This window comes from Gobio gobio, assembly GCF_949357685.1.
Source record: "Gobio gobio genome assembly, chromosome: 10".
Taxonomy (NCBI): domain Eukaryota; kingdom Metazoa; phylum Chordata; class Actinopteri; order Cypriniformes; family Gobionidae; genus Gobio; species Gobio gobio.
In genome coordinates, this window is record NC_137116.1 from 3256605 (window position 1) to 3276990 (window position 20386).

The window sequence follows — 20386 nt, forward strand, 5'->3', positions numbered from 1 at the left end:
CCTTCAGATTAGCTCAAGAACAGTGCAGTCTGTAAAGAGCTTCATGGAATGGGTTTCCATGGCCAAACAGCTGCATCCAAGTGCAATGCAAAGTGTTGGATGCAGTGGTGTAAAGCATGCCGCCACTGGACTCTAGAGCAGTGGAGATGTGTTCTCTGGAGTGACGAATCACGCTTTTCTGTCTGGCAATCCGATAGATGAGTCTGGGTTTGGCGGTTGCCAGGAGAACGGTACTTGCCTGACTGCATTGTGCCAAGTGTAAAGTTTGATGGAGGGTGGATTATGGTGTGGGGTTGTTTTTCAGGGGTTGGGCTTGGCCCCCTAGTTCCAGTGAAAGGAACTCTTAATGCTTCAGCATAGCAAGAGATTTTGGACAATTTCATGCTCCCAACTTTGTGGGAACAGTTTGAGGATGGCCTCTTCCTGTTTTGGGTGAACTATCCCTTTAAGACCCCTTACAAAGCTAGAGACTTCGACACGTTCCTTAACTTATTGTGAATGTTTTGTTGGAAATTGTCAAGCAATATTTGCTTGTTTATTTGCAAAGTTTGCTCAGGCAGCTGTTGTTAAATACAATGATGTTCTTAAACTGATTAAATAAATAGAGACATTCCCACACGTTGTTGTGGCTATAAATCTTCATCAGCAACAGTCAGATACTTTCTTCAGGTAATTGTTCTGTATGATTGTGATTATACAATCTATAAAAAAGATAATAAAATCTTTTTGAGAATAAGAAAAGCAACCAAGTAAACAAAGTATGAACAGATAATGTTCACAAATAATATTTGAATATTAAAAAAAATAATATTCCTAAAGGCATTCAAAGGAAAGGCTAAGGCATCTCAAAGGCATCTCCCTGTGTGTTCTTCACTTTGCTGTCATTTCTGGATCAGTCAGAGTCCTATTTTAAAATAAGCTGTGTCTGCTCACAGGTTCTGGAAGTGCAAGAAGAGGGCACGCTTGGGTCGGACAGCGAATCCGTTCTGAGCTGGACTCTGTCAAAGCCTGCTCAGAAAGACGACGTTAATGCTTCAGGGAAGAAATGTCTCTCTGCCATCTTCACCGAGGTACTGGATTCACCTGCCAGAAGTATCATAAAGGCTTAAATTTGACCCATGGCATTCTAAATCCTGAACTCACTCTAACAAATCCCAGTCCTGAAACTCAAAGTCTAAATCCCAAATGTGTATGCATCTGTGCAGAAAGAGCAGGATGATTTGGCAGTGACTCAGCCTCCATCTGAGAAGGCTTACAGGATTGTGCTGGCAGGAGATGCCGCTGTGGGAAAGTCTAGTTTCCTCCTTCGCCTCTGTAAGAACGAGTTCAAAGGCAACACTAGTGCCACACTGGGTAAGACTTTCTAACATTTAGTCGCCTTAATCTTTAACTGTCACAAATATTGTGTCATAATTTGTGTCTTTTTCCTGCAGGGGTGGATTTCCAGATGAAAACTTTGGTGGTGGATGGTGTTCCAACAGTGTTGCAGTTATGGGACACAGCTGGACAGGAAAGGTAAGATCCCAGTGCCCAAAATCAAGTTGAAACCCAAAACCAAACATATTTATACCCCATGGTATAAATTCTAAAGGGCGTGACACACCAAACCGACATCATAGAACTAGCAGTGATAAAAGCAGACTGTGTTGTCATTTTGAGTATGTTTCGTCATGTAAAATATATGCACTTTTCAAATGTAGTCTTTTTAAAAGTTTTCCGCAGATACACATTTACAGCTGCGCTTTCTCTCTCTCTCATATCTCCAACAAGTTGAACCCTTCTCCCCTCACTCACTCGTTTTATTTGCTCCGGCTGATTATTGTTGGTGTTACAGGGCTTAGCAAGGGATTTCAGCATGGGATTGCGCGGATTGTGCATAATTTAACTCTTTTCCGCAGATTTTGTGCTCACACCAAAAGTGCATGCACATAAAGTCGCCTCTCAGTACTAAATTTAGTTCTTTTTCGCTGCTTATTGCACTTAAACAGTCAAATACACACAAAATAATGTAAAAATGCTGGTCTTGGCGAGTTATCACAAACACAGTCAGTTCTGTTTTAAGTGTTAACTGTTTTAATGTAAACAGTTGAGAAAGAAAACGCATGTGTAACAGTATAATGGATCCACGCGTCAGGTCTTAAAGTGACAGCAAATTATGAGATATTATTAAAAATATCTGTATAGCCCTATTCGGATGGTAATTGTTTCTCGTGGGGTCATAAGGTATTTTCATCATTTACAGGGGCTAGTCTGTGATTTTTTTTTTTTTATTGCCGTCTGAATCCAGAATGTCTGTGTTTTCTCCCTACACCTGCGTAAAAATCCCCAGCTTAATTACCTACTGTTTTTAGACAAACACCTATTGCCGTCCCAATCCACATCTTTGTATTTTCAAAAAGAGATTGGTTCAAAATTCAAAGTTTATATTAGTGGTGTAAGAAAATATCGATACATGTGAATATCGCGATATTATTTTTGGCGATACTGTATCGATTCTCAAAAACACTGTATCGATATTTATATATTTATTTATTCACATCCAAGATTCGTGGCTTTGTGTTAAAGCACAGACTGTATGAAACCCAACCGCTAGATGGCAGTGTTATTGCAGAACGTAACTGACGCGGAGTCAGAGAAGCGCGAGATGAAGGTGCGTGCATCGCTAGTGTTTGTATTAGCAAACCCAGCTCACAAGACGATAGAATTATTCCGCTCCTGCAGTATACAGAGCTGAAGCTATAAAGAAGCCAGTAAGGAAATCGACAAGAGTCATTTTGTTTGCAAAATAGGCCAAGTTAAAATCCAATACTCGGGAAACGCATTGAATCTGAGAGCTTGCTTAACATCCCGACGTCATCCGCGCTGCTGAGAAGCGTTTTGATAAAATATGTACTGCTCGTTTTCCTTTTAGTAACAAAATAAACTCACAACAAAATTGTGACAGCAGAAAGAAAGCATCTGATCATAGCGATGTGGATATGGATGCACTAGCTCTGCAGTTCAGTACTTTAAATAGCACTTTATACAATAGACTGCTTTAAAGCAAACAGCTTTACAGTATTAAATATAAACAAACAGTCATTCAGTCATGGAATGGACTATGCACTTTCTGTTGTTAAATAGTTTAGAAATTAAAAACTGCTATACTGTGAACCTTTAAAACATATACACATAAAGAATCCTGCAGTCACTTTACTATTTCCCTTTACTTAGATTGCACAAAATAGTGATTAGTGATATAAATGATACTGTATTAATTAAATAAAATAGTTACTTGCCAGGTTTTATGCATATGGTTGTGTTCTTTATTCTTTTAAATTAGATCCTATTTTTTTCTAAATTAGAAAAAAAAAGAAATATCGCAATATATTGCCTTTCTTACAATATCGCAATATATAACAATATATCGTACCGTAACCCTTGTATCGTGATACGTATTGGATCGCCAGATTCTTGGCAATACACGGCCCTACTAATTAAACACACCTGAATCAACTCATCAGCTCATTAGTAGAGATTCCAAGACCAGAAATATATGGGTCAAAAAAAGGAGACATCCAAAATGTGCACTGTTGTTGTTCCTCTAGGAACATGGTTGAGAAACAGCCCTCTGTAAAATAAAAAGTATACTTTGGGCTAAAGGTTGATTACTCTGGTGTTTTCCTTTTACAGATTTCGGAGCATTGCTAAGTCTTACTTCAGGAGAGCCGATGGGGTCCTCCTACTGTATGACGTCACTTGTGAGAAGAGCTTTCTGAATGTACGCGAATGGGTTGACATCGTTGAGGTATTTCTTCAACATGGTCTCATTTAGCATATTTGCTACTGCAGTAATTGTAAACTTATAATGTTAGTTAAGGTTTCATACAAAACAGTCATAATTTAGTTGTCTTGGCCATTTACCAAACCTCTCACCATTAGGCCACAACTGACCCTAAAACATTTGTAAAGAGATCATAAAATAAGTCCTTATGAATCAAGCAGTTTAATCCAAGTCTTCTGAAGAGACTCAATCACTTTATATGATGAACAGATTTAATTTAGGATTTTATTCACATATAAACATTGATTGGTGAACATAATCAGAATAGAATCTCAGCCGTACTTGCTGTCACAGTAGAGAAAAGACCCAAAAGCGAACGCTGGTTATAGAAGTTTATTGAACAGCAGAAAAAGGATAAAAGGTCACCTACCGTCTAGGCGGACACAGAACAGGAGAAGGAAACTTAAAGGAACCAGACTGCAACCAGGCGGGGGGGTTGGTGCAGGGAGCTGCTGTCAGAGAGTGCACACTGGAAACACTGAGCACTCACATCACTTGGCAGACACGACAGCGCAGAATAGCAGGCTTGTAGGCTGATGATAACAGGATGAAATACCTGTCTGGAAGAGAACTAGACGAGCAGAGGTAAATAACAACAACAAGATGTAAGTAGCAGGCATGAATGATCAAACAATAACCCGACAAAGAGGAGGGTGATTGAGATAGCGGACAGCTGTGCGAGAGTGCACACGTGCAGTGAAAAGAGAAGGGAAACAAGCTGAGGAATCAAACTTGACTCCTGACAGTACCCCCTCCCCGACGGGAGCAGTATCAAAATACTGATGGCCCGACCCCGGGGTTGGACATTATATCAGCCTCTTAACCCTAAAGACAGGGGAGTTAGCGACAAGAGCATGAGGGAGAGCAGGAGAGAACAGCAGGATTAATGCACGAGACATGGAAAACGGGGTGGAGGCGCTTGAGGGAATGTGGCAACCTGAGCCGTACTACCACCGGACTGATAACCTTAGTGATGGCATAGGGCCCAATAAATCGGGGAGGCAATTTCTTAGCGGCTGCCTGAAGGGGTAAATTGCGTGTGGAGAGCCAAACTCTCTGTCCACACACTTACCTGAGTGCATTAGGCTGACGACGGTTAGCAGCACGACAGGTGCATTCCCTTGTCCGGCAAAGAGCTGATCTCACCCTCCTCCAAGTGTGACGACAGCGCTGCATAAAAGCCTGGACCGAGGGGACGGCGGCCTTGGGTTCCACCTTGTCAATTGCTTGCACCAGGAGGAGGGGTTCTGAGCTGCCAAGCAGCGGAGCATCCAACTAAGGTCCTGATTAGTGCGCTCATCTTGGCCATTAATCTGTGGGTGAAACCCCGACGACAGACTGGCAATGGCCCCAATCTGTCGGCAGAACTCCCTCCAAAAGTTAGAGACAAACTGGGGTCCCCTGTCCGAAACCACATCAGAAGGAAGCACGTGAATCCTAAAAATGTGGTCCACGACTGCCAGCACAGTGTCCTTAGCCGACGGAAGCTCGGGGAGAGGGATGAAATGAACCCCCTTTGAAAAACGGTCAACGACAGTAAGAATCACCATATTGCCACCGGAGGGGAGAAGCCCCGTGATGAAGTCCAGGGCAATATGGGACCAAGGGCAGGCAAAAAGAGAGGGGATGAAGCAGACCCTCGGGAGGTGAATTACCGGATTTCTGCTGAGGACAGAAAGAACACAACTCAACAAATCAACTTATCTCACGTTCCATGGCAGGCCACCAGAATGATGGTGGACGGCTGCCAGCATTCGCCCCACCCAGGATGTGCCTCAAATTTAGAGGAGTGACTCCAAGGAAGAACAGTCGGATGAGCAGACTTGGCTACAAACAGCTTACCCTCAGGACACCCCCAGGGGACGACGGTGTGAGCTAGCGCTTTTCTCCCCAGCTGTTCCACACCCCACGTGACAGACCCAACCATGCATCCCTCCGGTAGGATGGTCTCTGTGGTGGGGCCCCCTCGGAGGAAGAGAACTGGTGAGAAAGAGCGTTCTGGTTTTTGGACCCGTGTCTATAAGAGATCGTGAAATCGAAACCAACGTCAGATGCGTCCACCTCAACGATAAATTGACTCTCCGGATCAGGCGAAATCAGAATGGGAGCGGATGTGAACAATGTCTTAAGATGCTTAAAAGCGCGTTGAGCAGCCTCAAGGACTTAGCGGATGTAAGAGCAATCAGAGGAGCGGCAAACTTATTGAAATTACAAATAAAACGGCGATAAAAGTTTGCAAACCCAAAAAAATGCTGAATCGCCGACTCAGGAACGGGCCAGTCAGAGACTGCCTGAACCTTGGAGGGGTCCATGCTTATGCCCTCCGCAGACACAACCGAACCAAGGAAGGTAAACGACCGGACATGGAACACGCATTTCTCGGCTTTGACATAGAGATGATTCTCTAATAACTACTATATTTTAAATTATCAAAATATTTGACATTACTATTTTTAGTCTCATGCTAAAAAAACTGTAATATTGTGACATTGAATTCAGTATTCAGTAAATACAAAAAACTGAATAATTGGTAATGATGAATGTTATAAGTAAAATATTTAGGATTTAAAACAACATTATGCAATGCAATTATGATTTCAAAGAGTATAGGGTGAATTCAGGTTGATTGGGAAATTTTTTTTCCAGTCATTTCAATGGCAAAAATCATTTCTGAATCATTTGATTTTGTAAACTATCCAATACACATAATACTCAAATTATATTTCGAGTTTCGGTTCATTTATGAGACTGGCTAATGAAATATTGATTAAAATTAAGATACAATTTATACAAAACGAAATTAACTTTAAAGAAAGGCTTTCTACAAAATAAAACCTAATGAAGTGGTCAAAAATCATGTCTGACCCACTCCATGTCTCCCGACATAATGCGCATCTTATGATGTGTCCTTTCTTACTCATGCTGTGCACTTTTCATAATCAACATTGATGAAATTAAAAAATAACATTAGGCTATAATATTTAAACATCAACATGAAACAAAATACGTTTTTAATGGCTACAAGACGTATTGTACACAAAACGTTTGACTGGCTACTGTAGCCTATTTATTGCAATAGAAATTTGCACACGAAAGCTTTATTGATGTGACACTAGGCTATTTTACAGTAAACACTTCATAATCTGTCCAAAACAGGCAAACGAAATCTTGTATAAAGAGTCTTACGTCTATGACATTTTATGTAGCTTATTTGTTATATTATATTTATAGCCTATAAATGTTAATCTGCAGTTTAATACGTCACACAGACACATGCAGGATTCATATTTAAATGGTCTTTTGCGGTTTAATATTCCCAGACACTAACAGAATTAATTTACCTCACAATCATCGGCTGGATCCGTTGCTCTTAGAAATAAACAGCTTTTCTTATGAGTTAAATTATTCCAGGATTATTCCTCACCGCGTCTCAAAACGATGCAAAGTACATGCACTAAACTTGATGTGTTTATTCGAGTGATGTGGGCGTTGACTCTGTTCGCATGGATCACATCAGTATTTGACTTTCAAAAGAATGTGCACTCCATAGGTGTGGCCGCATTAACACTTAATGAAGAGGCTAGCGAACAACTGACATCTTTCTCTTTTCAAACAGATTACATAAACAGAGAATATTTGTTTTCTATTTGATTTACATTATTTAAAACCTAAAATTCATTTAAACACATATACCTCATGTTTGTGTGACAAAATTTTAATTTTCTGACAAGTATCAGATTGATCTTCATTGACAGAGAGGCTGCAGATTGCGTGTCAGATTATACAGATCATGTTTGTTTTCTTTATTTTGCAAAAATATATATATATATTTTGAGTATACACAAATAAAAGTAGATACTTAACAGATTAGTTAAGATGAGACTCTTCGGCACTGATAAGAAAAAAATCGAGGCAGTGGCGCCGGCATGATCTTCGACCTCTAGGGGTTAATGGTGATGTCATTCAGCCCACGATAATCGATGTAGGGGTGCAAGGAGCCATCCTTCGTTTTCACAAAGAAAAAACCCACACTGGCGGGTGAGGAGGAAGAAACGATGGTACCATCCATGAGCGACTCATCAAGATATTTCTTGAGCGCCTCGCGTATGAGAGCGGACAAGGAATGCAATCGCCCACAGAGAGGAGAGGTGCCAGGAAGAAGATTAATACAATCATACGGGCAATGGGGAGGAAGAGATGTGGCCCGTGAATGACTGAACTCCGCTAGCAGATCATGGTACTCCTCCAGAACGCCAGATAAATCAATGGATTCCTCGTGAAAAATAAACACAGAGGAAACAGAGAGAACAGCAGAGACAAGGCAATTGGTATGACAAGACAAGCTCCATGACACAATAGAACTATCAGACCAGTTGATCTGGGGATTGTGCTGTGTTAACCACGGGTGCCTTAGGACAATGGGGGCCATAGGTGACTGAAACACAAGAAAATAAATTGTCTCTTGGTGGTTGCCAGACGTGGTGAGACTGGAGATGGATGTTAGAAAGTGCATGGCCATCCAGGGCAAAAGTCATGGGAGTCTTTCCTAACTCAGGTCTTGTTCAACAGCCCACGTCTCATCGAAAAAATGTCCCTCCACCCCTGAATCAATTAGAGCTGAGCAGGCGACAGAAGCAAGACTTGGGGATGGGGATAAAGGAATAGCGATCGCCAATTCCCCCCGATCTACTGGTGAGTTCTCTTTTACTGAACATGTGGCAGTAAAATGTCTAGTACCACCACAAAAAAGGCACAACCTCTCCCGGATGTGGCGTTGGCGTTCAGCAGAGGAAAGATGTCTTCTACCCTGCTCTATGGGCTCAGGTTCTGGGCGTGGTTCAGAGCACGCTGGAGGAGAGAGTGGGGATCCCCAGAATCCTGTGACGTCAGCACAAACTCGTCGGTGCAGATTCCATCAACTCATCCATCAACTGGTCCAGGTGCGAGGGAAACTCACATGCAAAAATCTCATCCTTCAGCTCCTCATTCAAGCCCTCCAAAAAGTGTGCCATGAGTGCTACCTCATTCTATTCGCAGGTGGCAGATATTGTCTTAAAGTCGATCGCATAATCGGCCATGGAGCACCTTCCTTGATTAAGAGGCGCCAGCTGGCGAGAAGCCTCGCAACCGAAGACAGAACGGTCAAACACCAACAACATCTCTTCCTTAAATAAAGCGTACTGTACACAGTAATCAGAAAGCGACTCTTGAGTTAAACTGCCCAAAGTTCTTCAGAAAAATCCTCCAGGTCCAACAATTCTGCAGTTCCCTTTCAGTCAGTTAAGTTTGGCGTTACGTTGACATCACCGAAGTATTGGGATCACTTCAGGGAGCCCCTATCATCTTCGAGTTTATACAGAACGAGCCAATGCACATTGGTGTGCAAGATTTGCATCTCGCACTTCACCCCGCTGCGTGGGTTTAAATACGGAAACGGATGCAGCGCACTTTGTCTTTCACTTCGGAGCCAAGCAGCTGTTTATTGCTGGTGTGAAACTGGGTCTTTTTCAAGATGTCATTCCACCTGTGCGTTTCTGGGTGCTGCCGAAAAGGTCGGGCTCGCGTGGATCCCTCCACCGTACTGAACCTTCTAGCGCCCCGCCCTGGTGCCATTCTTACCGGAGATACATGAAGAGATTACCAGACCAGCGGAAGCAGGTAAGTGTTGCACCGCACACTCAGACCCTCCCTCGCTCTGTGTGACAATCACACAGACTTGTCGCCAAACCTTCATTTCTACAGGCCAAAGTTCCCCTAGAACAAGTGTCCAGGCATGCTGTGGTTTTCACGGATGCCTCTGCCACCAGCTGGGGGGCCACGGACAACAGGTATGCAGTCTCGGGTCTGTGGACGGGGCCCCTACTGCATTGGCACATCAACTGCCTTGTTAGCAGTATGTCTTGCACTGGGCCACCTCAAGTTGACGCAACGAGGCAAGCACGTACTGGTCCGTACGGACAGCACTGTGGCCACCGCCTATTCGTTGATTAGTGTTCTTCTCATAATGCAGAATGTGACCGACTGAAAGGGAACGTCTTGGTTACGCTTGGTAACCCTTGTTCCCTGAAGGAGGGAATGGAGACATTACATCCTGTCACCACGGTTGATGTACCACCGCTGGCTCCTCTTGCTCGGAGCGCAAGATGCAAATCTCGCATGCATTGGCAAATGTGCATTGGCTCGTTCTGTATATACTCGAAGCTGATAGGGGCTCCCTGAAGTGGTCCCAATACATCTGTGACCTTCAGGGAATGAGGGTTAAATACCCCATAAACTTTTGGATGGGGTCATAATTATAAATTCAGCTATTTTTTTGTCTTGTGGACTATATGTAAACATATTTTATGTAAAATGTCATATTCAAGACTGTACTAAATAAAAAAAATCATCCATTTTATATGATCTCTCTTATTTTGTTAAAATCATTCACATTTTCACAGGTTCACATTCGTTTCCTTGCAACTGTATACACCTACAGTTAAAAGATACTGATATGTGGGATGTCGCTGGGTTAGTTTGAAAAAGATACTAATTGAGATTCTTTTCTGTTGCAGGATGTGTCCCAGGATGACATTCCCATCATGCTTGTGGGGAATAAGACAGACCTGAGGAAGGAAGCTCTTCTGGATGGAGTCACCTGTATTCCAACTAGCTACGGAGAGAAACTGGCCATGGTTCGTGCCCGGCCATTATTCACTATGATTTACCATTGCTTTCTGTTTTTTACAGGGATTAATGACCCAAAAATGAAAATTATCATTATTTACTCACCCTCATACAAACCGTTTGACTTTGATTCTCCTCTGAAAAAACAAAAGGAGAAAAACACACTGCTGGCTTCCCTTTCCATGCGGTTTACCATGAACGGAGACTGAAACTTTCAAGCTTCAAAACGGGCACAAACACCATGAACGCGCCATAACAAGAGTCTATCATAGGCAATAAACTATTATAGGCTTCAGAAGACTTGACTTTTTGAACTTAAAGGGATAGTTCACCCTAAACTTAATATTAAGTCATCATTTACTCACCCTGGTGTTGTTCTAATTTAGTATACCCTTCTTTCTTTTTCGGACCACAAAAGGAGAATTTAAAAAAAATGTACCACTCGAGCTTGTCCATGTAATGGCAGTGAATGGCGACCAGCATCAAAAAGACACAAAAGTATCATAGAATAGTCGAAAAAAAACGAACTGAAATTTGATGTATTATTTAACAAAAATCCTGACCATGGTCGTCTGTGCACGGCTGTGCGATGTACTCGTTCGTGAGACTCTACTAGTGGCGCAATTCACTCCGACTTGCCCAGAAGAAGCAAACAAGTTGTGAGAAATCAAGATTAACAAAAAATCTACATGAAATTCAATCCATGTACCTTATTCTATCTGTTGTGTTTGTCGTAACAAGAAGTTATCGCGTTCACATCTGTCAACTGTCATTCTGACTGTCATCAGACAAATGGACTTCCAGCCTGGAGATATTTAACTCAGTGAAGAAAGTACACGGATGCTTTTTTGGGATTTCTAGGCGTTGTATTTCATGTTGTGTATATACAGTGCATCCGGAAAGTATTTACAGCACTTTAGTTTTTCCATATTTTTTTATGTTACAGCCTTATTCGAAAATGGATTGAATTCATAATTTTTTATAATAATAACCCACAGTGTTGGTTAGTGAGTTTTTAATTACTGTTAGTATAACTGTGGCTGCTCTCTGTGTTCAGACATACAGTGCCTTATTCTGCGAGACGAGTGCAAAAGATGGATCCAACATCATTGAGGCTGTTCTTCATTTAGCCCGGTAAGCCCTGTCCCCGATTCAAAATGAAATCCCATTCTGTAAATATATATATATATACACTCACCTAAAGGATTATTAGGAACACCTGTTCAATTTCTCATTAATGCAATTATCTAATCAACCAATCACATGGCAGTTGCTTCAATGCATTTAGGGGTGTGGTCCTGGTCAAGACAATCTCCTGGACTCCAAACTGAATGTCAGTATGGGAAAGAAAGGTGATTTAAACAACTTTGAGCGGGGCATGGTTGTTGGTGTCAGACGGGGCGGTCTGAGTATTTCACAATCTGCTCAGTTACTGGGATTTTTACGCACAACCATTTCTAGGGTTTACAAAGAATGGTGTGAAAAGGGAAAAACATCCAGTATGCGGCAGTCCTGTGGGCGAAAATGCCTTGTTGATGCTAGAGGTCAGAGGAGAATGGGCCGACTGATTCAAGCTGATAGAAGAGCAACTTTGACTGAAATAACCACTCGTTACAACTGAGGTATGCAGCAAAGCATTTGTGAAGCCACAACACGCACAACCTTGAGGCGGATGGGCTACAACAGCAGAAGGCCCCACCGGGTACCACTCATCTCCACTACAAATAGGAAAAAGAGGCTACAATTTACATGAGCTCACCAAAATTGAGCAGTTAAAGACTGGAAAAATCTTGCCTGGTCTGATGAGTCTCGATTTCTGTTGAGACATTCAGATGGTAGAGTCAGAATTTGGCGTTAACAGAATGAGAACATGGATCCATCATGCCTTGTTACCACTGTGCAGGCTGGTGGTGGTGAGTTCACTGTACTAAAATGGCCCCGACAGTCACCAGATCTCAACCCAATAGAGCATCTTTGGGATGTGGTGGAACGGGAGCTTTGTGCCCTGGATGTGCATCCCACAAATCTCCATCAACTGCAAGATGCTATCCTATCAATATGGGCCAACATTTCTAAAGAATGCTTTCAGCACCTTGTTGAATCAATGCCACGTAGAATTAAGGCAGTTCTAAATGCGAAAGGGGGTCAAACACAGTGTTAGTATGGTGTTCCTAATAATCCTTTAGGTGAGTGTATGTATTTCAGAAATATTTGCATGCATATACTGTATATATATTTATACCATTAATATTATATAATATAAATATTTTATATATAAATATTTTTTTTTTAAATATATACATGCATGTGTGTGTATTTACAGTATAAATACATAATAATTATATACAGTACAAACAGATATATTATGTAAACACAAACTTAATTATTTGACAACACTAATATATATATATTAATATATATATATTATAAGTATTATCAGTATTGAGATCATGATTATTTGGCAAGCAAGCATCAAGCAAGCAAGCATTAATTAAAAAGCATCATGCATTTACTAAACAGTGGATTTCCTTGAAATTTAAATATAATTAACCTGAAAACAAATTAAAAAAATGCTATAATCAGTGTTGGGGGTAACACATTACAAGTAACTTGAGTTCCCATTCAGTCGGTCACTCTCGACGCCATGTCAGAGTACCGACGAATAAGAATCTCGCTCGCGAGAGCCAATCTACTTTGAGTGTAAACGAGCCAATGCACATTGGCATGCCATGATTGCACCAGGTGCTCATGCCACACAGCGCGGGTATAAATGAGACACAGGTGATTGCATCAAATCTGCATTTTGCTTCGGAGCCGAATGGTAGATGGTTCTTCCAAATATCACTCTCTTCTACACACTGGAACGGACTGAAGCCTGCCTTTTAGGAGCGATCTCTTCAGTCGGTGTTGGTGTGACGGCACAGCAGCGGGTCGTGTGGTCTTCTGATCATCTTTCTTTTTTGTTCGAGAGACCAAACACAAAGGCTGTTCTCACAGCTGGTTCGGTGCGCTAGGTGGAGAGCACTGAAAAGCCGTTCTTACGGCTGGTAAGAGAGCACCTTCTTGAGAGAGAGCATGCATGTCAGGCTACACTATTCCCTGACTGTGTCTCCGTGACTCTTCCCCCTGTGTGCTTCAGCACCAAGGAGAGCATCCTTCTAAAAGAGCTTACACAGATAGAGCTTTTTTTTCAAGATGACATTCTATCTGTGTGTTTCTGGATGCGGTGGTAACCTGTCACCAAGGGATGGTCACCAGCACTGTATCTCGTGTTTGGGCGTTCAGCACGCTGAGGCAGCGCTGGTGGATGACTCATGTTCTCACTGCGGGAACATGACCATCTCGGAGTTGCGGTCGAGACTACATCTCGCAAGGGGTGGAGTCCCCGTGCCTCTGCCTCGATCTAACCCTACACAAAGGGTTACTTCAGGCAGTAGCCCGGGTGATTTGAGGGTTTCGGTGAGCGCGCTTCCCCCAGGGAACCCTCATCCCTTTCGCACTCCGCAGCCAGTAGAGCTGCCGTTGGAACGAGCACCATGCGGATCCTTCAGGGCTCCTCTCAATGATCAGATGTCCATCGCTGCATCGGAGGGAGGGTCAGAACCTTCTGGAGATGACGTGTCGACGCGCAGGGGGCTCCTTCGGGAAGATCTGCTGTGCCCGATACCAATCCAGAAATGATGGCCATGCTTTGGGTCCGTGGCAGGCTGGACCCATATTTTCAATAAAAGAGCAGTTTCCTCCATCTCCGGGTCCTCAGGGGGCTCGGAGAGCTGTGGCCAGTCAAACGCCGGACCACACTCATCCTCCCCCTTCACCAGCAGGCAGCAGTGGACAGCTCGAGGACGTAACCAAGCCTCCTCATGTACCCTCTGCCCTCTCGTGGAATCATGTAAAGGCCAATTTATACTTCTGCGTCGAGTGCACGCAGAGGGTACGGCGTACCCTACGCATAGACGCGTTGGATACGCCGTAGCCTGACGCGCACCTCTCCAAAAATGTAACAACGCGTCAATTCTACGCGGACCGCAAGCGCTGTGATTGGTCTGCCAGAACCCTTCCCTCAGGTCAATAAATAAATAAAAAATCTGCGATAGGAGTGTGAGTGTGTGTCCAGAAATTGGATGATAGTTCCTTACGTCTGCTATAACACAATATTTTGCAGTCCAGCGATTCTTTATGGTAGTAAATAAATACATAGATCCGCTGAGTATAGTTTATTTATTTTCTCATTAAAACCAAAGATGTAAATCAGTAATTGTATATCAAGAACAGGGACACATTAGGGTATATTTCGTGAATGAAGTCTCCGCAACAGCAATCGATTGCTCGAGCCACCGCTGCTGAAAACAGCGGCCACGAGCTCCGCATGATTTCACAAACACATTCCAGCGCCAGATCGCCTTATTTAACTTTACTAATCAACTAGAGATGCTTAATTTGTAGTAGATACAACAACTCAAGCTGCAAGAAAAGCCGCTCTCTCACTGCTGCTGATACTCCGACATGAATGTACAGATTCTACACAAGCTGCTTCTTCTTCGGCTGTTCTCTTGATTACACCAACATGCCCGAGGACACTGCCTCCTAGCGTCTGCATGTGTAATTGCACATTGACGCAGACAACAGCGCAGAAGTATAAATGCTCACGGCGCGTAGCCGACGGCATACACTACGGCGTACACTCGGCGCAGAAGTATAAATTGGCCTTAAGTGTTGCACAGCACACTCATGCCTCGCTGCGGGCCACCTCCACGAGATAGCCGCCCCAGCCCGGCACCTGTATTCCACCTCGCTGCCCCACAGTGGGTATGCCGGTGGTCCCTTTGGACCCACTTGCACGGTCTCTGCGAGCCTGGATAGTGCTCCCCAGTCTGTCTCGCTGGCTCATTCGGAACATCAGGCTCGGCTATGCGATTCAGTTCGCCCAGGGCCTCCTGGCGAAGGACACGATAGAGCCGGTCCCTCCAGCCAATATGAAGACTGGCTTCTACAGCCCGTACTTCATTGTACCCAAGAAAACCGGTTGGTTACGGCCAATCTTGGACCTGCGAGTTCTGAATCGGAGCCTTCACAAGCTACCGTTCAAGATGCTCACGCAGAAACACATTTTCGAATGCATCCGTCCCCAAGATTGGTTTGCAGCGATCGACCTTAAGGACGCGTACTTTCATGTCTCGATTCTTCCTCGACAGAGACCGTTTCTGCGTTTGAGTGTCGAGCATATCAGTACAAAGTTCTACCCTTCGGGCTGTCCCTGTCCCCCCGTGTCTTCACGAAAGTCATGGATTGACAACTGATCCCTGGACTGTGCTAGAATGAGCCAGTCATCGAGATAGTTGAGAATGCGAACGCCCTGTTCTCTCATGGGCACAAGGGCCCCCTTGTGCCCATGAGAGAACAGGGCGTTCGCATTCTCGATGACTGGCTCATTCTAGCACAGTCCAGGGATCAGTTGTGCAAACACAGGGACCTGGTGCTCAGACACCTCAGCCAGTTGGGTCTTCGGGTGAACTGGGTAAAGAGCAAACTCGCCCCCGTGCAGAGGATCTCTTTTCTCGGTATGGAGTAGGATTCGGTTGAACAGACGGCGCGCCTCACAGAGGAGCGGGTCCAGTTGATGCTGAACTGCCTGAACATGTTTCAAGGCAGGGTGGCGGTCCCACTGAAACTATTTCAGAGGCTCCTGGGGCATATGGCGGCCGTGGCGGCAGTAACACCGCTCGGTCTGCTTCATATGAGACCACTTCAGCATTGGCTTCACGGCCAGGTCCCGAAATGGGCGTGGCAATGCGGCACTCACCGGGTGAGTATCACACCGGCCCGTGGTCAGACCCCTTGTTCCTTCGGGCCGGAGTGCCTTTGGAACAGGTGTCCAGGCATGCTGTGGTTTTCACGGATGTCTCTGCCATGGGCTGGGGGGCCACGTACAATGGGCATGCAGTGTCAGGGGTTTGGATGGGCCCGCACCTGCATTGGCACATCAACTGCCTCGAGTTGCTAGCAGTACATCTTGCACCGAGCCACCTCAAAGGCTGTTACGGGCAAAGATGTATTGGTCCGCACAGAACACACTGCGACCGTAGTGTACATCAACCGACAAGGTGGTCTACGCTCCCGTCGCATGTCGCAACTCGCCTGCCATCTCCTCCTCTGGAGTCAGAAGTGTCTGAGGTCCCTTTGGGCCATTCATGTCCCTGGTGTGCGCAACCATGTGGCCAACGAGCTGTCATGAGCTGCGCTCCCGGGAGAGTGGTGACTCCACCCCCAGGTGGCCCAGCTGATCTGGAGACAGTTCAGGGTGGCACAGGTCAACCTGTTTGCTTCCCCAGAAATGTCCCACTGCCAGTAGTTTTATTCGCTGACCGAGAACACACTCGGCATGGATGCACTCGCGCACAGCTGGCCCCAGGGCCTGCGCAAATATGCGTTCCCCCAGTGAGCCTACTTGCACAGACACTGTGCAAGGTCAGGGAGGACGAGGAGCATGTCCTGTTGGTGGCGCCGTACTGGCCCAGCCGGACCTGGTTACCAGAGCTTATGCTCCTCACGACAGCCCCTCCTTGGCCGATTCCTCTGAGGAAGGACCTTCTGACTCAGAGATGGGACACCCTGTGACACTCGCGTCCAAACCTGTGGAAGCTTCATGTCTGGCCCCTGGACGGGACGTGGAGGTTCTAGGTGACTTACCCCAAGAGGTAGTTAACACCATCACTTCGACACTAGCACCGTCTACGAGAAGTGGAACCTCTGGATAGTGGATGCCATCACCTTGGCTTACCAAGCACAAGGTGTGCGTACTCTATTAGAAGATGGTGGGTTAAACCATGGAACTGATATGCAGAAGGTTGCTGGTTCGATCCCAGTGGTCACCACCAGTGTGTCCTTGAGCAAGGCACTTTGTTCCATGTTGCTCCAGAGGGATTGTCCCTTTAATAAGGGCACTGCAAGTCACTTTGGATAAAAAGCGTCTGCCAAATGCATAAATGTAAATGTAAATTAGAAATGTTGCATCCTCCTGGGCGCTGGTACGTGGCGCCTCGCTGTCAGACATCTGTAGAGCTGTGGGCTGGGCAACACCCAACACGTTCACTAGATTCTATAGCATACGTGTAGAGCTGATTTCCTCCTGTGTTCTAACCTCAAACGGGTAGAAGCACTGAGAGGCCGTGGCTCTTGTCGGCTTGCTGCGCTACGGCGATTACATTCTCCAGAAGCAAACTCTGTGAGTCCTCCATCACCCTCGGTGCGGACGTGGCGGAGCATCTGACATCAAGCCCCTTGCTGCTGAATCCCTGAGAACTGGTATTGGGCTGGGGTTATATGAGTGACCCTGCGGGGATCCCATATATTTTTCCACGGTCGCTCCTACGGGAAGCCTGTGTCTTTCCCTTGGGAGAGCCTTCCCGTCAGTGGGACTAAGCCCCCTCTCTCCGTTGCGGGCTACGGCTCAGCATTGTACTCCACATAACTCCGGGGTACGATGTGGGCTCTGCAGCATTCCCTTTCACTAGGGCATGCTTTCCCAGTGTTATCCAATAAGTCACTGGGACAGTGGGACTAAGTCACAGCGGGTCATGTGGAACAGCAGTGATGGACTTCCCGGTGCGAGCCCCGTCTCATGAGGTAAGAGAGCTCAGGTGGCTCACATTGGGTACTGGAAGGGGGCAGAGGTCATGGACCTTTGGTAGGGATTTGGTACCTATTTGTCGGTACTCTGAAGTGGCATCGAGAGTGACCGACTGAATGGAAACGTCTCGGTTCCGTATGTAACCCTCGTTCCCTGAAGGAGGGAACAGAGACGCCACGTCCCGTCGCCATTTCCTCTGTACCCTGCTGGGGTGCCAGTGTACCTACTCAGCTCCTCAGCAAAAGGCTGATTTGATGCAATCACCTGTGTCTCATTTATACCCGCGCTGTGTGGCATGAGCACCTGGTGCAATCATTGCATGCCAATGTGCATTAGCTCGTTTAGTTACACTCGAAGTAGATTGTCTCTCGCAAGCGAGATTCCTATTCGTCGGTACTCCGACGTGGCGTCTCCGTTCCCTCCTTCTGGGAACGAGGGTTACATACGTAACCGAGTCATTATGCAATCAGATTACTTTTTTCAAGTAACTAGTAAATAACGCATTACTTTTAAAATTTATAACAAAATATCTGAGTTACTTTTTCAAATAAGTAATGCAAGTTACTTTGTTTTCCCATGTATTGACTGACAGCTCTCTTGTCCTCATGTTGAGTGAATCGTCGAGGCGTTGTGTGCGCTGTGTGAACATGATGGTTATTGTAGTTTTAGAATAAATGTGAGCATCGACTCATCTCACTTGCTAAAAAACACATTCAGTATTACTCAAAATGAATAAAAGAATAAATGTGAGCATCGACTCATCTCACTTGCTAAAAAACACATTCAGTATTACTCAAAATGAATAAAAACAGTAAAATGCAATCTTAGAATATTACACAAACCTACAATAATTAACAAATACACAATACACAAATATACTTTATGGATTTAATCTCACTTTACTGACCAATGTTTTTTGGTGCTGACTTTCGATGGTTTGAACTTTCTTATCCTGCATTCTATTCTTCTTCAATCCAGAATGGCAGCACAGCTGAAAGTTTTTTTTTTTTTTTACTGCCCTCTACTGTACAGGCGTGAATTTGCATTTCTTCCTCATTTCACTTTTGGTGTGAAAGGGCCTTTACATTTGCCAAAAATTATTTCATGTCTTTTTAAAAAAACAAACAAGGAAACCCAGCCCAGGTGAGGAAAAGTAATGCAAAAGTAATGTAGTCACATGTTAAATGTTTTCTCTTTCCTGTACTTTAGAGAGGTGACCAAGCATGCTGGTGAGTACAAGGAGCCCGTGTCAGTGGCTAAACTGACTGGAAATCATAACAAAAAGATGCCCAACCCTAACTGCTGCTGATGCATGTGTCCGTCACATGACCCAGCGACAGCCTGTGTGCAGGTACGACGCAAGGCTTCTACATAGAGCTAATCAAATATTTAACCATTCAACTATTTATTCAAGTCACATTAGATGGGAGATGCCGGTTTGCAATTTTCCGTGTTGTTTAAGAATTTTATTGTGCTAAATGTGTTCAAGTATTGTCCTCAGGATTGTCTCATAAATGTGTGTCATGGGTTGCCTTTAACAGCCCTGAATTTTACAGCTTTTATATTACAGCCGATTATTAGGAGCTTATGGAGTGAACATACACTCATTCAAAAGTTTAGTATGCTGCACCTTGCCTTTATTTATTTCATAAAAACTTAATTTAGCTAAAAGAAATATATCTCATAATAGTTCTGTAAGTGTGTGTGTGTGTGTGTGTGTGTGTGTGTGTGTGTGTGTGTGTGTGTGTGTGTGTGTGTGTGTGTGCGTGCGTGCGTGCGTGCGTGTGTGTGTGTGTGTGTGTGTGTGTGTGTGTGTGTGTGTGTGTGTGTGTGTACATGTTTTTCTAGCCTGGTGGGGACTTCAACCTGACTGTAGACAGACTCATGGGGACTCGTGTCACCGTGGGGACCTAAATTGAGGTTCCCACGGGCACAAAAGCTTATAAATCATTCAGAATGAGTTTTTATGAAAATGTAAAAATGCAGAATGTCTCCTGTGAGGGTTAGGTTTAGGGGCAGGGGCAGTGTAAGGGGATAGAAAATACGGTTTGTACGGTATAAAAACCATTACGCCTATGGTGAGTCCCCAGAAGGATAGCGCACCAGACATGTGTGTGTGTGTGTGTGTGTGTGTGTGTGTGTGTGTGTGTGTGTGTGTGTGTGTGTGTGTGTGTGTGTGTGTGTGTGTGTGTGTGTGTGTGTGTGTGTGTGTGTGTGTGTGTGTGTGTGTGTGTGTGTGTGTGTGTGTGTGTGTGTGTGTGTGTGTG

At 44.6% G+C, this 20386-nt stretch overlaps 1 protein-coding gene across 1 annotated transcript in view; it reads left to right on the forward strand.

Moving 5' to 3' along the window:
* The window catches only part of rasef (RAS and EF-hand domain containing), a gene marked incomplete at both ends in the record, with an annotated part of 43807 nt that extends 24379 nt beyond the window's left edge, over positions 1-19428 (forward strand). The window contains 7 exons of the mRNA XM_079827703.1: positions 936-1070; positions 1206-1353; positions 1434-1515; positions 3673-3787; positions 10378-10497; positions 11547-11623; positions 19329-19428. Coding sequence (XP_079683829.1) covers positions 936-1070; positions 1206-1353; positions 1434-1515; positions 3673-3787; positions 10378-10497; positions 11547-11623; positions 19329-19428 — 777 coding nt within the window. The remainder of the gene's footprint in view (positions 1-935; positions 1071-1205; positions 1354-1433; positions 1516-3672; positions 3788-10377; positions 10498-11546; positions 11624-19328) is intronic.
* Between the last annotated feature and the right edge of the window lie 958 nt (positions 19429-20386).